We start from the raw sequence: 19,061 nt of genomic DNA, 5'->3' as shown, positions 1-19,061 counted from the left end.
CATATGCTTACTTCGACAGCTGGGGCCAGGGCACCCTGGTCACCGTCTCCTCAGGTGAGTCTGCTAGCCCACGCTGAGCCAAGGCTAGCGTGCTGCTGTGTCTCCACTCGGGATGGAGGTCAAGTGGGTTTTTGTATGGGCGACGCAGCTGGACAGAGGCTGTGCTCCTGGGGTATGGATTACTGGGGCCAGGGCACCCTGGTCACCGTCTCCTCAGGTGAGTGTCCCCTGCAGCTGCTCTGTGAGCATCGGGCCAGGTCCCTGGGTCCGGCCGTAGCTCCGAGCCTGGGGTCCAGCCCGGGACCCTGCAGGACAGCAGGGTCCCCACTGGCTCCTGGGCCCCATGGGGACGAGACTCGGAGCTGGCAGAGCTCCTGGGGGGCAAGCACGCCGAGGGCCAGGCAGACAGGGCATAGGCGTTGGCCGGGAAGGAGAAGTGTGGGGCCGGGCTTTCTGTGGGGTGGGGCTGGGCACCTGCATCAGTGTGGCCATGACTACTTGGATGTTTGGGGCCAGGGCACCCCGGTCACCGTCTCCTCAGGTAATTGCACCCCTGCCGGCCTCGCTCGTGCTCTGGGTGGTATGTCTGGGGGCAGGGGAGCCCGCGGTCTGCTCTGCACACTCAGGTGCCAAGGTGTGGACGCTGTGGGGGCCAGGAGGGTTTGTGTCAGAGCAGAAGCAGGGCTGTGTCTCTGTGCGATGCTTTTGGTTACTGGGGCCAGGGGACCCTGGTCACCGTGTCCTCAGGTAAGACTGGCCCCTCTGTCCCATCCCTGGGGCAGAAGTTTCCCGAAACTCCCCGGTCTCTGCGGGGCCGTCTGGGGAGCCCAGCGGGCTGCTTCTGAGGCTGTGAGGTCCTCGCCCTGTGAGGCCTCTCTGTGGGGAGCGGGCGCTGCCAGAGTGGGCTCTGTGTCCGGGGCTCGCAGCCCTGAGGACTGAGGGCGTCGGCCGTGGCCGGGCTGCTGGGCAGCCGTGAGGTTTTTGTACGCCCCGTAACGGGGCCCTTGGCAATGTGATAACTTTGAATACTGGGGCCAGGGGACCCTGGTCACCGTCTCCTCAGGTGAGTCCTCACAGCCCTGCTCTCCTCTCTCTCTCCGGGGCTTTTTGCTGCATTTGGGGGAAAAAATGAGGGTGTCTGGGTCTGAGATCTGGAAGGACTGGGGGCAGCCCGGGGCTCGGGAAGGGGCTGGCAGCCAGCGGCTCCCTCCCCTCCTGGCTCTCAGCCACCCTTGCCTCCTGGGGCCGTCCCGTCGGCCCCACCGGGTGGGGTTTGAGGTCCAAGGCCTTAGCCGGACCCAACTTCTTGTCCGGGGTCCCCACACAGTTGTCACATTGTGACAACTGGTTCGCCTACTGGGGCCAGGGGACCCTGGTCACCGTCTCCTCAGGTGGGTCCTCACAGCCTCCCCAGGCTGGCTGCACTTGGAGGGGGTCAGGCTGTTGGGGTTTCTGGAGGCCAGGGAGGCGGGCAGAGACAGGGGCCTGGAGGTCGCCCTGAGGACGGCTGTACTCAGGGACAAGGCAGCTCTTTGGCTCGTCCGGCCACACAGTCCAGGCCTTCTCGGCCGCCGCCGCGACTGTGGGAGAGCAGCCGGTGGCATCAGGCTCTCCAGGGCCGTGGCCCTTGGGGTGGACTGGACTTTGGAATCCCTGTTAGGGGCTGTTGGCTTGCAGTCAGGCCGCCCAGGCAGGCCGCGGTCTGGCTTCCACAGGGTCTCAGGGGCAGTGGGGGTGACTTGGATGATCGGCGTCCGTGTGGCCCGGAGACCGTGCAGACTCTGAGTCGGGGCAATGCCGGGCCGGGCCCAGGGGTTTTGGTGGGGTGCGGATGGCGATTTCACCACTGTGATTATTACGGTATGGACTACTGGGGCCAGGGGACCTCAGTCACCGTGTCGTCAGGTAAGAGCGGCCCTGCCAGGGCCTTTATTTTCTGCTCCTTTCCTGGGGTTTTCTGAGCATCGATGGAGGGTCCTTGGGACATGCCCCCAGGGGCAGGCTGGCCGGGAGGGGACGAGGGCTGGGTGCCTTCGGGACTTTGGAGCCTCTCGGTTTCCTGATGTCTTCCTAAAACTAGAGTAATGCCTGCATACCCCGTGGAGTAACTGAGCCCCTGCAGAGGGGCCTGGAGGCCAGGCGGGCCACGTGTGGGCCAGGACCCCCGCGGCCACAGGGGCGAGCGGCTGTGGTTGGTGCCACCCGGGTCTTAGAGCCCTGGTGTCGGCTGAGGAGTGTGCAGGGCTAGCTGTGTTTGCAGAGCGAGCAGGACACCACAGCTGGAGTGTGGGGTGAAAGACTGTCCTCAGAATGAGGGCTGATGTTCTGTGCTGGACTGTTGATGATTCTTGGTCAGGAACGGAGCCACCCGGGCGAGGAGGGACACGGAGTCCTGCTGCCCGGACGGCGGGTCTGGGGGCCAGGGAGCTGGGCTGGGGCAGTCAGCGTCTCAGGGAGAGGCGGCTGCTCGTCCTAAGTGCATGCTTCCTAAACTCCGAAGGACAGGGCGTCTTTGAAGGGCTCCTGAGAAAAAGAGTTCACAAAACTGTGACTTTGCCATGTTGAGATTTTCAAGGATATTAGACTTTTTTAATTGTATCAGGCAATTAACAACCCAGAATCACGTCTTTCTGGAGTCAAACAAGAAGTAGGGCCGCGGTGCTGTCGCCCCCCTGCCGGAGCGGTTTTGATGTTGATAAGTTAGGGTTATTTTTGTATTTAATTCAGCGGTTCTGCAAGTGCTGAGTTAGCTGAGGCGCGGCGAGGGGCCAGGCTGCAGGTGGCAGGAAGCAGGTCACGCGGGCTGTCTATTTTAGGGAGCCAGAAAACACACTTGGCAAATTTATAGTTTGTGGCTAGCAGAAGTGGTTTTCGGGTGGTTTTGCCCAGCCCTGCGAGGCTGAACACAGCCGCCCTGCAAAACAACACCTGTGTGATTTGCATTTCTAAAATAAGGCCAAGACACTGCAGGAGCCCGCCGCTTCCTTCTTTAGCTGAGTTTAATTTTTCGGTCTTAGCTCACCAACATCTCAATTACGCTCATTTCCAAAATGAGATGTTTAAGAAATTAAACTGGTGTTAGGGACAGTTTACGATGCGTCCGTGTAAGGTTTGTCTAATTTGTTGTCCCTGCAAATGGTTGTTGACCTCAAAGCACCCTCCGGTGCCCCCACGCACGGTTCTTGCAATCACTGTGTTCGCAGTATTTTAAGCGAGACGATTTTCTCTTTGTGATGAAGAGGCGCTTAGATATTCTGATAACATGGCCTTCCCGTCCGCATGCTTGCAGACCACTTTTCAAGCATTCCTGTTGGGACAAATTTTAGGTGAAACCTGAGTGATTGTCCTGAATGAGTTCAGTGAAGCGTGTTGCTTGTTGGACTAAGAGGAAATCCAGTCAGGTCTCGAATCAGAAAGGAGCTCTGCCGGGCTCCCGCGCTGACGGAGCCCCAGTGGAGTGTCTGCCCGGCGCCCCCGGCCCCCCGTGGCTGGGGGTCCCCCGGGGCCCGCCGTGGCTGGGGGCAGCAGTCGTGGCTTCCGCCACCAGGCCAACCGGCTATGCAGCAGCCAGCCGATTTTAATGGATTTGGAGGAATTCTTCAAAGACCCCCACGGTGACCAGGGAGCAGAGCTGGTAAGAGAGAACTTTGTATTTGGTGTTTTGGTTTCTGCGTGGTGAGGACTCGGTCTTTAACGACTGCTCCGTGAAACAAGGAGATTTATCTGTATGAGTGCCTGAGCGACCGTCGTCTTGGTCCCTCCCATGTAACTTTCTCTAAGGATGTTTCAAGGACACAGATGGAAGGGCTGCCCTGTGGCTTCTTAGCTATCCATCCGAGGGCGCAGACGCTCTGGCATACGCAGGGCGCCACTTACGCTGTGTTCTGGTGGTAAATGCAGCTTTGGGAGCGAGGTCGTTACTGTGCGTTTGAAAGTTGCCTACTGCCTTGTAAAAGAGCTTTATGATAAAGAGCAGAATGAGAAGTGCAAACTCAGATAAGTTACATTTTTGGTCATATTTAATGATGATTTCTGTTTGGAGGGAATTTAGCTAAAGTCGGGGGCCTACTTTAGACCCAGAAGGCAGGAGTTCCGCTACGGGCAAGTGCCAGGAGGGGGAAGGACAAGAGGGGAGAGCCCTGGGCACTGCAATCTCAGCCGAGAAGCAGCGCTGCAAAGACGTGGCCTTGTCCCGCTGATGACAGCAAACACTCAATCGTTGTAAAATGTCCTGATGAATTTTAACTGGCCAGGAAGTATTTTACCCAGGACGCTGAGGTGGGAACGATTGATAATGCTTGGGCACCAAGAGCCAGCTCAGACTGAGGCCATGACAAAATAGGGGTCCCAGTGGAGAAATCCACAAGGACACACAAGGGTGTAAAAGGCAGGGGTTAGCACCAGAAGGAACTGACCCGGAGCCAGGCCTGTCTACACAGGGTTCCTGGATACGATGGCTTTAGCTTGAAGGCAAGCAGGTCCGGTGGTCTCAAACTTTCTAGTGAGTCTCAGGACCGGGCTCTCGGGACTGACTCTACAGTACTACACTGCGCTGCCCAAAGCAGTCCTCACCTGAGCGGTGGGCTGAGCTGGGCTGAGCTGAGCTGAGCTGAACCGGGCTGGGTGAGCTGGGCTGAGCTGGGTGAGCTGGGCTGAGCTGGGCTGGGCTGAGCTGAGCTAGGCTGAGCTGAGCTGAGCTGAACCGGGATGGGTGAGCTGGGCTGGGCTGGGCTGGGCTGGGCTGAGCTGGACTGAGCTGAGCTGAACCGGGCTGGGTGAGCTGAACCGGACTCGGTGAGCTGAGCTGAGCTGGGCTGAGATGGGCTGAGCTGAACCGGGCTGGGTGAGCTGGGCTGAGCTGGGCTGGGCTGAGCTGAGCTGAGCTGAGCTGGGCTGGGCTGGGCTGGGCTGAGCTGGGCTGAGCTGGGCTGAGCTGGGCTGGGCTGAGCTGGGCTGAGCTGGGCTGAGCTGGGCTGAGCTGAGCTGAACCGGGCTGGGTGAGCTGGGCTGAGCTGGGCTGAGCTGAGCTGAACTGGGCTGAGCTGGGCTGAGCTGGGCTGGGCTGAGGTGAACTGAGCTGAGCTGGGCTGAGCTGGGCTGGGCTGAGGTGAACTGAGCTGAGCTGGGCTGAGCTGGGCTGGGCTGAGGTGAACTGAGCTGAGCTGGGCTGAGCTGGGCTGGGCTGAGGTGAACTGAGCTGAGCTGGGCTGAGCTGGGCTGGGCTGAGGTGAACTGAGCTGAGCTGGGCTGAGCTGGGCTGGGCTGAGGTGAACTGAGCTGAGCTGGGCTGAGCTGGGCTGGGCTGAGGTGAACTGAGCTGAGCTGGGCTGAGCTGGGCTGGGCTGAGGTGAACTGAGCTGAGCTGGGCTGAGCTGGGCTGGGCTGAGGTGAACTGAGCTGAGCTGGGCTGAGCTGGGCTGGGCTGAGGTGAACTGAGCTGAGCTGGGCTGAGCTGGGCTGGGCTGAGGTGAACTGAGCTGAGCTGGGCTGAGCTGGGCTGGGCTGAGGTGAACTGAGCTGAGCTGGGCTGAGCTGGGCTGGGCTGAGGTGAACTGAGCTGAGCTGGGCTGAGCTGGGCTGGGCTGAGGTGAACTGAGCTGAGCTGGGCTGAGCTGGGCTGGGCTGAGGTGAACTGAGCTGAGCTGGGCTGAGCTGGGCTGGGCTGAGGTGAACTGAGCTGAGCTGGGCTGAGCTGGGCTGGGCTGAGGTGAACTGAGCTGAGCTGGGCTGAGCTGGGCTGGGCTGAGGTGAACTGAGCTGAGCTGGGCTGAGCTGGGCTGGGCTGAGGTGAACTGAGCTGAGCTGGGCTGAGCTGGGCTGGGCTGGGCTGAGCTGAGCTGGGCTGAGCTGAGCTGGGCTGGGTGAGCTGGGCTGAGCTGGGCTTAGCTGAACCGGGCTGGGTGAACTGAGCTGAGCTGGGCTGAGCTGGGCTGAGCTGGGCTGGGCTGAGCTGGGCTGAGCTGAGCTGGGCTGAGCTGAACCGGGATGGGTGAGCTGGGCTGAGCTGGGCTGGGCTGAGCTGGGCTGAGCTGAGCTGGGCTGAGCTAAGCTGAGCTGAACCGGGCTGGGTGAGCTGGGCTGAGCTGGGCTGAGCTGAGCTGGGCTGACCTGAACCGGGATGGGTGAGCTGGGCTGAGCTGAGCTGAGCTGGGCTGAGCTGGGCTGAGCTGAACCGGGCTGGGTGAGCTGGGCTGAGCTGGGCTGAGCTGGGCTGGGCTGAGGTGAACTGAGCTGAGCTGGGCTGACCTGAACTGGGATGGGTGAGCTGGGCTGAGCTGGGCTGAGCTGAGCTGGGCTGAGCTAAGCTGAGCTGAACCGGGCTGGGTGAGCTGGGCTGAGCTGGGCTGAGCTGGGCTGGGCTGAGGTGAACTGAGCTGAGCTGAGCTGAGCTGAACCGGGATGGGTGAGCTGGGCTGAGCTGGGCTGAGCTGAGCTGGGCTGAGCTGGGCTGAGCTGAACCGGGCTGGGTGAGCTGGGCTGAGCTGGGCTGAGCTGGGCTGAGCTGGGCTGAGCTGAGCTGAGCTGGGCTGAGCTGAACTGGGCTGGGTGAGCTGGGCTGAGGTGGGCTGGGCTGGGCTGGGCTGAGATGGGCTGAGATGACCTGAGCTGGGCTAAGCTGAACTGGGCTGGGTAAGCTGAGCTGAGCTGAGCTGGGCTGACCTGAACTGGGCTGGGTGAGCTGAGCTGAGCTTAGCTGGGCTGAGCTGAGCTGAACTGGGCTGAGATGGGCTGAGATGGGCTGAGCTGGGCTGAGCTGAACCGGGCTGGGCTGAGCTGAGCTGAGCTGGGCTAAGCTGAGCTGAACTGGGCTGAGCTGGGCTGAGCTGAGCTGGGCTGAGCTGGGCTAAGCTGAACTGGGCTGGGTGCGCTGAGCTGAGCTGGGCTGAGATGGGCTGAGCTGAGCTGGGCTGAGCTGAACTGGGCTGGGTGAGCTGAGCTGAGCTGAGCTGAACTGGGCTGGGTGAGCTGACCTGAGCTGGGGTGAGCTGAGCTGGGCTGGGCTGAATTGGACTCATTAGCCAGGGTCACTGAGCTGGCCCAGCAGACATGGACTGGATAAGCTGGCTTGGCTCAGAGGAGTTTGATGTCCTAGTGTGGGCTAGATTCATTTGCATTGGGCCATTTAGTTCTTGTTGGGCTGAGCTGGCCTTGCTGGACCGTCCTGACTAACATTGGTCTGACCTCAATGACCTGGTTGTGCTAAGGATGGGCGAAGGGGAGTCTGCATGGTCCGACTCTTCACATACACCCCTCCGCTGACCCCAGACACACTGGCCAGGGCTGGGGGCTGGCTGGGGGCTCCTCTTCTTGCTGTCAAGCTGTGTCACAGACGGCTCATGGGGCTTGTGGCTGAGCGTAGCGGCCCGGCTCCCATGTCTCAAAGGGAAGGCAGCAGTGGCTGAGGCCGAGCCATCCTGAGCTGGGAGCCAGGGTAGCAGACTGCTCGAGGACAAGGCAGAGGCCACGTCTTCCCCCCAACTTCCCAGCATTCCAGAGCTGGGCTTCTGCAGCAGGGTGGGGGCTGCCGTGCCTCCCCTTCCTGGCTGGATTCGGCCTCAGCCAGCCACCGACTGTTGGTCCAGGCTGGGGAGGACAAGAGGCCAGCCGTTGTGGCAGTGGGGTGAGGGAGCCATAGGGCTGGCTCTGGCCTGCCTGGAGGAACATGGGAAGAAGAGCCCTTCTCACTCATCTCCTGTCCCTCTCTGGTTCTCAGAGAACCCATCCCCTCCAAACCTCTTCCCCCTCATCACCTGTGAGAGCTTCCAGTCCGATGAGACCCTGGTGGCCATGGGCTGCCTGGCCCGGGACTTCCTGCCCAGCTCCATCACCTTCTCCTGGAACTACCAGAACACCAGTGAGGTCGGCAACCGGGACATCAAGAACTTCCCTTCGGTTCTGAGAGAGGGCAAGTATGTGGCTACCTCTCAGGTGTTCCTGCCCTCCGTGGACGTCCTCCAAGGCTCCGATGAGTACCTCACGTGCAAGGTCAAGCACTCCAATGGTGAAAAGTCAGTGAAAGTGCCCATCTTAGGTGAGAGCCGGGCCCTCCTACCCGTGGCCAGGTGGGCAGGGTGGGGCCAGGTGGGCTGACGCCTTGTCCCTTCCCTGCAGTGCCTGCAGAGCTGCCCCCCAACGTGACTGTCTTCATTCCACCCCGCGACGCCTTCTCTGGCAACGGCCAGCGCACGTCCCAGCTCGTCTGCCAGGCCAAGGGTTTCAGCCCCCAGCAGATCTCCGTGTCCTGGCTTCGTGATGGAAAGCGGCTCGAGTCTGGCATCGACACCGGCAGGGTGGAGGCCGATGACAAGGTGTCCGGGGTTGTGACCTACAAGGTCCTCAGCATGCTGACCATCACCGAGAGCGCCTGGCTCAGCCAGAGCGTGTTCACCTGCCAAGTGGAGCACAACGGGGTTGTCTCCGAGAAGAACGTGTCCTCCATGTGCACCCCCAGTGAGTGGTCTGGCCCCTCATGCAGCCCCTCATGGGATCCCTCACATGCACAGCTGTCCACTCAGGCCCACCACTCCCTGAGCCTTGGCTTCCTGGAGCGGCCAAGGGCAGGGAGGTGGGGGCCCAGCATTCCCCTCCAGTGGGGCCTCGGGGCTCAGGAAGGCTCTCTGTGAAGTCAGTCTATGTTCTTTGGGGAAAAATCTCCACCTTTGCCTGCTTCGCATCCAGCCGGTCACTGACATAAATTCTCTCTTGATCCAGATTCACCTGTCAGCATCAGCATCTTCACCATCCCCCCCTCCTTTGCCAGCATCTTCCTCACCAAGTCGGCCAAGCTGTCCTGCCTGGTCACAGACCTGGCCACCTATGACAGCCTGACCATCTCCTGGACCCGCCAGAATGGCGAGCCTCTGAAAACCCACACCAACATCTCCGAGAGCCACCCCAACATCACCTTCAGCGCCATGGGGGAGGCCACCGTCTGTGTGGAGGACTGGGAGTCGGGGGAGCAGTTCACCTGCACAGTGACCCACACAGATCTGCCCTCACCACTGAAGAAGACCATCTCCAGGCCCAAGGGTAGGGACCGGCTCCTCCGCAGCCCAGGCCTCTCCCACGGCCGCTGGAAGTCCCTCCCCACCGGGCCCCGGCCTGAGTTCACCACTGTCTTTCCTCCCACAGAGGTCGCCAAGCACATGCCATCTGTGTACGTCCTGCCGCCAAGCCGGGAGCAGCTGAGCTTGCGGGAGTCGGCCTCGGTCACCTGCCTGGTGAAGGGCTTCTCACCCCCAGACGTGTTCGTGCAGTGGCTGCAGAAGGGGCAACCCATGTCCCCCGACAGCTACGTGACCAGCGCCCCGACGCCCGAGCCCCAAGCCCCCGGCCTCTACTTTGTCCACAGCACCCTGACCGTGAGCGAGGAGGACTGGAGTGCCGGGGAGACCTACACCTGTGTTGTAGGCCACGAGGCCCTGCCCCACATGGTGACCGAGAGGAGTGTGGACAAGTCCACCGGTAAACCCACCCTGTACAACGTGTCCCTGGTCTTGTCTGACACGGCCAGCACCTGCTACTGACCACGGGGCCGCCCCCTCCGGTGGATCCCACAGCCCCTGGCTGATCGCTGTGTGTGCTTGTGTGCAAACTACCCTTGTCAATGGGGTGGCATGTGGCATTTATCAAAATTAGAAATAAAAACATCCATTCAAACGATGCTCGTCCTGAGTAAGCCATGCTCTCGCCTGCCGGGGCCATGGCTGTGCTGTCTGCACCCCCAGACCACCCTCCCTGCCCCCACCCAGCCTCTGGACGTCCCTGTGCTCCTTGCAGACCGAGTCCATGCTCACCACTCCTGTAATTCCTCCCACAGCCACATGACTGTGCAAGACATACTCACACGTGTGCACACACGTGATGTAGACAGATGCACCTGCATGTAGACACAGACACAGAGATGCATGCGTAGGGACACACACGTGATGTAGACAGATGCACCTGCATGTAGACACAGACACAGAGATGCATGCGTAGGGACACACGTGTGCGTGCACACCCACACACACGGACACGTACAGCCACGTGCACACGTGGACACGCATGCACAGTCACAGATACACACGCATGGACACACGTGTACACACACACCCACACACACGGACACGTACAGACACATGCACACGTGGACACACACGCACACACAGACACACACGCATGGACACATGTGTACACGCACACCCACACACACGGACACGTACAGACACGTGCACACGTGGACACGCATGCACACAGTCACAGACACACACACATGGACACACGTGTACACGCACACCCACACACACGGACACAGACAGACACATGCACACAGTCACAGACACACACGCAGACACACGTGTACACGCACACCCACACACACGGACACGGACAGACACATGCACACAGTCACAGACAGACGGACACATACACGCACGTACACACACGCAGGTGCCAGCCCTCGCACACTGTGGTCCCTCTGGCAGGAACTGCTGCCCTGTCCGGCCGTGTCACTTTCTGCAGGGCTTCGTGCCCAAGCTCTGCTTGTCCCTCTGTCTCAGCTTGGAGGTCTGGACTCTGACCTTGGCCACCACTCCTGGGTCTGGGGCCAAGGAAAACCCCTGCCCGTGCCCAGGCTCTTGAAGGCAGCAGAATCCCAGCGCCCATAGGTGAACAGGGCCTGGCCTGTCCTGACACGCAGGCGTGCCTGGACATCGGCCCCAGAGGCAGGGAGGCTCTTACTTGCAGGGGTAGGCTGCAGAGCGCCTGATCTGAGTGGAGAGCCCCAGAGAACACCTAGCCCTGGAAATGGTGGGAAACGAGGTCCCCAGGAGCAGGAGTGAGGGAGTACAGAGCCCGGTGGGCAGAGAGGGGCAGGGGCTTGAGTGGGATCTCCTCTGCCAACAGCCATAGGCAGCACAGCCCCCTCCAGGCTGCCTCCGAGACCCTCTCTGCATACCAGGCCCTTAGGAGCCTGAGCTTGAGATGCCCCAAAGGGCCCAGTTATGCAGGGGCTGCTGACCCCACTGAATGTCTTCAGCCTGTCTACCCCAGTGTCACCCTCCTTGGAGCCTCAGGGTTCTATCTGACCCCTTAGCCCCAGAGAACTGGCAGGGCAGACAGCCAGCTAGGGCCCCACATGGGCTCTCACGTGTGCCACACACTCTGAGACGGAGAGGCAAGGAGGGCCCCCGTGGCCCAGACACATGCCAGCCCCCCGCTGCCATCTTCGCTGGCCTCAGTGGCCAGGGGCACACCCACCCCCAGTCCACAGCTGGCAGAAGGCCCTGCTCCCTGCTTCTCTCCCGGGCGGCCCTGGCTGTATGGCCCCTGCCACCAGGAGCGCTCGGGACACCGTGAGCCGCCCCAGCCCGGCCATACCCCTGTGTCTGTGTCGCTCTGCCACCCCACAACAACTCCACGAGGTGCTCGGGGTCACCCCCTGCTCTGCTTTGGCCACGTCCTGCCTCGCCCTGACCCGCCGCCTCGGGCTGCCGAGGCCCAGCTAATGCTTGGCTCAGACCCTTCCCGACTGAGCCCAGGGCCCTCGACCCGCAAGGCAGTGCCTGTGGGGCTGGGGAGCCACGTGCATCCTCTCCCACTGCCCCCACCCGCCTGGCCCTCCTGGGGCAGCACAGCCGAGACCCGAGGGCGGGCCTGGGGCTGGGCCTTGCTGGAGCGCGGCCTGACCCCTCTGTGCTGTGTTCCCTGCAGAGGGGGAGGTGGGTGCCGAGGAGGAAGGCTTCGAGAACCTGAACACCATGGCGTCCACCTTCATCGTCCTCTTCCTCCTCAGCGTCTTCTATAGTACCACGGTCACGCTGTTCAAGGTAGCGGCGGGGCTGCCGCGGGAGGGGGAGGCGCGTGCAGCACCGGGCAGTGGGAAAGGAGCTCACGCAATATGTCGTCTGCAGGTGAAATGACCGGCCCGCGAAGGACATCAGAGGCCCGGGACCTGGAGCCCAGGGGGCAGCTCGCGGAGCCCGTCCACTTGTCCTCGGACTTTTCCCACGTCGCCCCCTCCCCCTTCCAGCTCGAAGACTCAGCCGAGTGCCGGGCCGTGTGTGGAGCCCACAGGCCCGAGTCCACTCCGAGCATTGCTTTGCAACGGACACGTGTGTCGCCTTCAAATAAACGTGTATATTTGATCTTACGAAATGCTCCCTTGTGCAGGTTTTTGTCCCAAGGTGCACTCCTCGTGTGCTGTGTGTGTGTCGAGGGCCCGTGGGAAAGGGAGTTCCGTCTGCACACAGGCCTGCCAGGGGACACTCTGGGGAAGGGGGCCCTGCAGTGGGTCCCAGGGTCTCGGGCATGTCCCGTCTGCTGAAGGACGACGGCCAAGCGGGACGCAGGCCCAGGCCTGATCCCCCACACATGGCGGGAACCAGGAGCCAGGCTTGGGGCTCGGGGGGTTTGTGTGTGACCCGCGGGGCCTCCGCCGATGGGTCCCCGCACCATGCGTGGCCCCCGTCTCCATCCCCAGCCCGCCTGGCTGCCCCACGGGCTTGTCCCACCCTTTGCGGTGTCGGGGGTGGGACTGAAGAGCGGCAGGAGCACAGGGCGCGCACCCCGCCGTCGGACTAATCCCTGACTGGTGTGTGGACAGGAGCAGCAGTTTCTGCTGAACCGGTGAGGAGAGTACCTGCCAGGGAGAGGCGTGGGGGCACGGCACTGCGCGCCCACGTCTCTGCGCTCGAAGGGCAGGCGGTGCCAGGCCCAGGACCTCGGAGGAGGCAGAGCGCAGCCAAGGGCCTGTGGGACCGTGTCGGGGGCTCGCTGGCCTCCATGCAGATGGCCAGGGTGGCCCACGGGCCGTGGAGCCGTGGCAGCGAGGGTCTGGGAGGGGCGGGTGGGGAGGAGGCAGAGAGGGGAGGTGCAGACCTGCACACCTGAGGGGTCGGGGAGGCAACGGCGAGCATGGCTGTGAGCCGGCCGCTCGAGGGTCCCGGGACATCTGCGCCCCGTGGACGCTCCAGGTGGGCACTTCGCGGCTCCGGCTTCGTCTTGGTTACATGGACCCCACCCCGGCCCAGCGCCACAGCTGAGGGGGGCCCCAAGCGGGGATGCCCCTGCACTGCGTTTGTGCACCAGGACCCCCGACGGGGGGCGCACATAACAGAAACTCAGTCGTCTGGAAGTCAGGTGTCAGATGGGGGTGTCGGCAGGGCCGGCTCCCCGGGCCCGGGAGGGAGCACGTGCTGCAGGAGGGGCTGCCACCGTCCTCGGCTTGTAGGTGCGTCTCTGCTGTCTGCCTTCCCGCACACATGGTGTCGTCCCCGTGTGTGCGCGTGTCCAGATCCCCTTCGATGAGGGTGTCCATCATGTGGGATTAGGGTCTCAGTCTCCATGACCCTGTTCCCAAACAAGGCCCCGTTCTGCGGTGCTGGGGCGACGGGACGTGAGTACGCACACCGGGGCTCATAATTCAAGCCGTCGCAGTCCACCCTCTGGCCCCCGACGTTCACGTCCTGCTCCCGTGCCAGAGTCCTGAAGTCACCCCATGTTCGAGATCTCACCCAAATACCAGCTGAGTCAGCGAGAGGAGGGACAGGAGTGCGACCGACCGCGGGGCACAGGTCTGTCCGCCTCCAGACCTCCAGACACGGAGCCGGGGCAGGTGCGGGGTGGACCGTGCGGGCCAGCAGGGAGCGATCCGAAGGAAGACAGGCCAGGTCCAGCAGGGCTCCCCACCCGATGATAAGGCTCCGGAAGAATCCACTTCAGCTCCACGCTCTGTCTGCAGAGCCAGGTGCAGCAGGCCCACCCTCCGAGCCCCACCACGGGGCAGCGGCGCCCCGAGGCCTGGGTCCTCTGCGCCCTCCGCGTCCACGACGCTGTCCTGAACGCCAGCCTTCCTCCACGTCCCTCAGGCAGGCACCTCTGTGCTCCCGTAGAACTCCCAGAAACCCTGTCGGCCTCCCCTACAGTCCATGGGCAAGACGGCCCTGCGCGGACCTTTCCCGGGGAACCACGTGGCTGCTGCCAGCTCCTCCCAGACGCTTGATGGGACCACACGCGTGACCCCCCAGCGGGAGGAGGACTGGCCAGACCCCAGCCCCGCGTCCAGGGCGGCAGAGACCTTCCCGAAGCGTCTAGTTCTGGCTCCCGTGTGCCGCCTCCTCCTGCATTCCCCAGGAGCAGCGAGCGTAGGCCGGGCCCTCTGCACTGTGCGTGGACAGCTCCTCAGCCAAGTGCCCACGCCCGGCCCTTGCAGGCCTGCTCCACACCAAGCACAGCGGCACCGTCTCCGTGGCGCCGTCTCCGTGGCGCCGTCTCCGTGGCGCCGTCTCCGTGGTGCAGTCTCTGTGGCACCGTCTCCGTGGCGCCGTCTCTGTGGTGCAGTCTCTGTGGCACTGTCTCCGTGGCGCCGTCTCCGTGGCGCCGTCTCCGTGGCGCAGTCTCCGTGGCACTGTCTCCGTGGCGCCGTCTCTGTGGCGGCACCCGAGCTCTCCCAGATGAGAGACGCTGTCTGCCCGGCTCTCCCTCCATTCTGAGTCCTCACGAGGGTCACCTTTCACATCCACACTTCTGCCAACAGTCTTCAGGACAGTCTGCCTTTTCCTGACATGCCCCTCGAGGCGCCACTTCTGCCAGCCAGCCGGCTCCAAGGCCACGTCCGTATTTCTAGCTGTTGGTTGCAGCAAACTCCACTTCTGGTTCCAAAACCTGCTTTTGTTTCCTGCGGGCGGCTGGAATGACAGACACTACTTGTGTCCGTTCTGGGGGCCGAGAGCCCAAACTCAGGCTATGGGTTAGACTCCCTGGGTCCCGTACCTCCACACCCTGGTGGCTGCCGGTTTTGGGCTACCCGTGCCTCCCTGGCTTGTCGCCTATCCCTCCAAACCCCCTCATCCGCCCATGGTGCGTGTGCTGTGCGTCCCCTTTCGTAAGGACCAGGCACAGGGGGTTTGGAGCCCACCCTCCGGCAGTATGACCTCTCTGAATCATTAATTCACCCACTAGGACCTTATCTTCAAATGAGGTCACGTTCTGCGGAGCAGGGGTTAGGACACAATTGGGCCCGCAACCCACCCACGCCCGGCATCTGCCCCATGGTGTGGTGTGGGAGTCCTGGCAGGGCGCGAGGGAATGCCGGGGATGCTATGTAGGGGCCCCTGGGACGTGGGTGGGAGATAGTCCTGTTGGGAAAGCCCAGGAAAAGGTAGGGGCAGGCTGGCCGGGTACTTGGGAGAGTAGAGAGGTGGGTCCTGCCCCAGGGACCCATGGAGTGGGCGGCTGGAGAATGGGCATGTCTGGTCCTCTCTGAGCAAAGGCAGCATGGTGTCTGGGGGGCTTGGCACGGGACAGGGGCCACAGACTACGGCGGCAGAGCTGTCAGGGAAACAGGCAGGGACCCCCGCTCACTCGGCCACTCTTGGCCAGCCATGTCCCCAGGAAGAGGACAAGGGGACTGCAGCGAGCCCACTAGGGAGCCTCATTCAGGGACCTGCCACCTCTGGACCCAGTGTCCATGAGTGACAGCCCATGGGCCCAGAGCACCGCAGGGCGACCTGCGCCCCACCCCAGGGCATGGTCGAAGGCCTTCTGTGAAGACAAAGCACTCATGGGCCTGGACCCCAAGTAGCAGAGGCCTTGGGGCCAGGCACTGGGGAGGGCAGCGTCTGATCCCGCCCACTCCTCAGGGAAACACACGGAAGTCCAGCCACGAGGCCCCTCTGCAGGCATAGGGGTCCCAGGCCTCCTGCAGGTTGGCCGAGGGCCAGCATTTGGAGGCCTGGGGGGGGGGGGGACATGGCCCCAGGCCCATCACCAGGGTGTACCTTGAATTGGGGTCTAGGCAACACGGGCTCTACAGTGGGGGAAGCACCCGTTACTGGATTCGAAGGACAGGAGGAGCTACGGGCCACACCTGAGCCCCCTCCCCCACCACCCTGAACCTCCAGGGCCCCCAGCCTCACAACCCCTGTCTGTCTTCCAGACCCCGTAACCCCGCTGGATCTATTTCCCTTGGTCTCGAGATGTGAAGCCCCACAGGAAGACAACCACGTAGTCCTGGCCTGCTTGGCAAAGGGACCCTCCCTGAAGTCCGTGCAGATCACCTTGAAGTTGGAGGGGCAGGACCAGATCCAAGAGACCAAACTGATCGTCCTGGACAGAAGACACACTCAGCTGTCCTTACTGGTCACCCCCCAGGAGCCAGGCCCGTACCACTGCAACGCCGTCAGCTGGAGCCCCAGCTACCACATGGAGAAGCCCATCCAGTGGCCAGGTGGGCGGCCCCCGGACCCCCGAGGATGGCCTGCAGGGTCTCCCGCACCTGCCACCCAGAGGACGAGGACGAGGCCGGCACCCGGGCCCCTCAAATCCTGTCCCCACAGACCCTGTGCCCAGCGTGCAAGAGAGTCTGTGGCGGAACGTGAGGCCTCCCATGGCCCTGTCCCCACCTCTGCACCCTGCAGCCCACTCGGCCCTCCCTCCTGCCGTCCCCAGGTCCTCCTGGCCGCCGAGCAGCCTCCCCCTGGTGCACACACCGTCTGACCCTCCCCCACCACTCTCCCTCCGATTTCAGAGTCCCGGAAAGTGAAGACCTCCCTGTCGACTCGCAGGCCATCCCTGTCAGAGGAGCCCACCAACACCCTCAGCACTGCCAGGGTCCCAGGTGAGGAGCCCCCCCCCCAGCGTGCCCCCTCCTGCCTTCCCGTCCCTTAGGCTGACTCCTTCAGGCAGCCCTCTGTGACTTCTCTGGGTCAGGACGGGCAGGCACTGAGGCGGGGTCTACGGAGCCCTGACCACACAGTAGGCCCTGTGCTGGGCACAAGCAGATGCCCCCTCAGGCCCCTTGTGAACAGGAGACCCCCCACCAGACACCCTGCAGAGAGTACAGCGGACAGGGGCGGGGCCACAGACCAGCACTGGACTCACCTGGCCCAGTGGACAGGGCTCAGACGTGAGTCTGTCCCAGAGCCTCGTGTGAGGACATGTGGCCGACGTGGCCAGCAGGACGGGACTTGGCCTATGACCCTTACAGAGCTGTAGCATGTCACCCTAAGGCTCAGGAGCCGTGACAGTGGACCCAGGGGTCCCTGCAGCAGGACCCCCTCTCAGTGAGCTGCCCCTCCACCCGGCTGCCTCTCCGAGGGTCACAGCTGCCCTGCCTGGCCCTCGGGGAAGGGTCCAGGGCTCACTCCTCCAAGTGGGGCAGCAAGCCATGTTTGCAAAGAAGGGAAGCCCCAGCGCCAACCCTCTGGGGCATCGGTGTGGCCCACACGAGGGGCAGAAACTGTGGTCTGTGTGGCCCCTCCGTGGGCCCTCCACAGCCCGCCCCACCCGTGACGACCCCATCTCTGAATACTGCCAGTTCCCTGGCTCAGCACAGCCCGGTCAGACCCAAAGGGATGGGACATCAAGGAGAGGTCAGTCCTCCAGGCAAGGATGCAGAATGCCACCCTGACCTGGGGCAGGGGTACGTGCCAGACCCCGTCCATGGGGAGCCCGGCTGACGGGGACCCCGGCCCTGGCAGAGCTCCGGGGACTCGCTGCAGGCAGGCCGGGAGGGCCTCCACGGGAAGATGACCTCCGTGGGGCAGACAGCTGTGCTGGCCCCATGAGCCCAGCCCTCCCAACAGGCCAGCACTCTCCACCTGGGAAGGCCACACGGCCCGTAGCCCAGAGCCTGTTTCCTACAAGCTGGGGATGGTCTTTGCAGTTTTAGTGGGATGGGGGGTGGGGGAGGGTGGAGACACAGGGGCCCCATGTGACTGCAAAACCTAAATATTTACCGTCTGACCCTTAACAGAACAAACTTTCAGGCCCCTAGTCAGTCCCAAACCTAAGGCCTGATAACTTACTGGCCATTCTCGCTCTAACTGTAGGGGTGAGTGTGGCATGGTGACCACTCAGGAGCCCTGAGGAAGGGCCAGCAGCAGGTGCGGATACGTCTCCGGACCCCAGAGAGCAGGAAGGCTGAGGGGCCCAGGGAGACCATGGCCCCGACTACGAGTCCCGCTGGTCTCACGCCCTCTTCCCCTGCAGTGCCCTCCACCAGCCACACCCAGACGCAAGCCGCGGAGCCAGGAAGCCCAGGGGATGCCATGCGCAGAGGCCAGTTCCTTGGGACGCAGAGCCAGGGAAGAAGGGGAAGAATGGCCTGGGGGGACCCTGGGGAAATCCCAGCCTGCAACCCAGCCCCCAGCCCGGCAGTGGGAGGCCAGGAAGCAACAAAGGGGGGGGGGGTCTGCACTGGGGAGCCAGCGAGCCTGGGCCTGGCACTGCCCCCAGGCACCGAGGTCCCCCGCTGACCACTGACCCAGGGCACTCCCCTCTGCAGACTGCTGGAACCACACCCACCCTCCCAGCCTCTACGTGCTGCGCCCTCCCCTGCGGGGGCCGTGGCTCCAGGGAGAGGCCTCCTTCACCTGCCTGGCCGTGGGGGATGACCTGCAGGAGGCCCGCCTGTCCTGGGAGGTGGCCGGGGCGCCCCCCAGCGGGGCCGTGGAGGAGGGGTCGCTGGAGGAGCACGTCAATGGCTCCCAGAGCCTGAGCAGCCGTCTGTCCTTGCCCGTGTCGCTGTGGGCCTCGGGGGCCAGCATCGCCTGCGCGCTGAGCCGCCCCAGCAGGCCCCCCCAGCTGGCGTCCGCAGTGCCTAGAGAGCACGGTAAGCCGCTCCCAGGCCCGGGGACAGGGAGGCTGCCCGCCCCCACACACGCACCCCCACCCAGCTTCGCCCAGGCCTCGGGTGGCCCCAGCATGACAGGGCTTGTCCCCGCAGCTGCCACGGCGCCCAGCAGCCTCGCCGTCCGCATCCTGACCGTGCCCCCCGCGGCCTCCTGGCTCCTGTGTGAGGTGTCTGGCTTCTCGCCCCCCGACATCCTCCTCACCTGGCTCAGGGGCCACGCGGAGGTGGACGCCACAGGGTTTGCCACTGCATCGCCCATGCCCCAGCCTGGGAACACCACGTTCCAGACCTGGAGTGTCCTGCGTGTCCTCGCGGCCCAGGGCCCTCTCCTGGCCACCTACACGTGCGTGGTCAGGCACGACGCCTCCCGGAAGGTGCTCAACGCCAGCTGGAGCCTGGACACGGGTGAGTCACACACAGACGCGAGGGCGTCCCCCCCCCCCCC

At 63.4% G+C, this 19,061-nt stretch overlaps 2 gene segments (V, D, J or C); both read left to right on the top strand.

The window, feature by feature from the left end:
• The first annotated feature begins 1,759 nt into the window (after positions 1-1,759).
• Positions 1,760-12,133, top strand: LOC103682242. The segment is given in 7 exon segments: positions 1,760-1,905; positions 7,715-8,032; positions 8,113-8,451; positions 8,713-9,030; positions 9,133-9,465; positions 11,695-11,810; positions 11,895-12,133. Coding segments are annotated over 7 exon segments (1,476 nt in total).
• LOC103682243 overlaps positions 2,979-19,061 on the top strand; it is a 21,368-nt gene continuing 5,285 nt past the window's right edge. The window contains 6 exon segments of the C gene segment in view: positions 2,979-3,634; positions 15,920-16,210; positions 16,511-16,600; positions 17,974-18,042; positions 18,269-18,595; positions 18,710-19,021. Coding sequence covers positions 16,186-16,210; positions 16,511-16,600; positions 17,974-18,042; positions 18,269-18,595; positions 18,710-19,021 — 823 coding nt within the window.

Source organism: Ursus maritimus, unplaced genomic scaffold (genome assembly GCF_017311325.1).
Source record: "Ursus maritimus isolate PB19 unplaced genomic scaffold, ASM1731132v1 scaffold_58, whole genome shotgun sequence".
Classification (NCBI taxonomy): domain Eukaryota; kingdom Metazoa; phylum Chordata; class Mammalia; order Carnivora; family Ursidae; genus Ursus; species Ursus maritimus.
The sequence above is the reverse complement of the archived record's forward strand: the minus strand, read 5'-3'. Positions and strand labels throughout refer to the sequence as shown.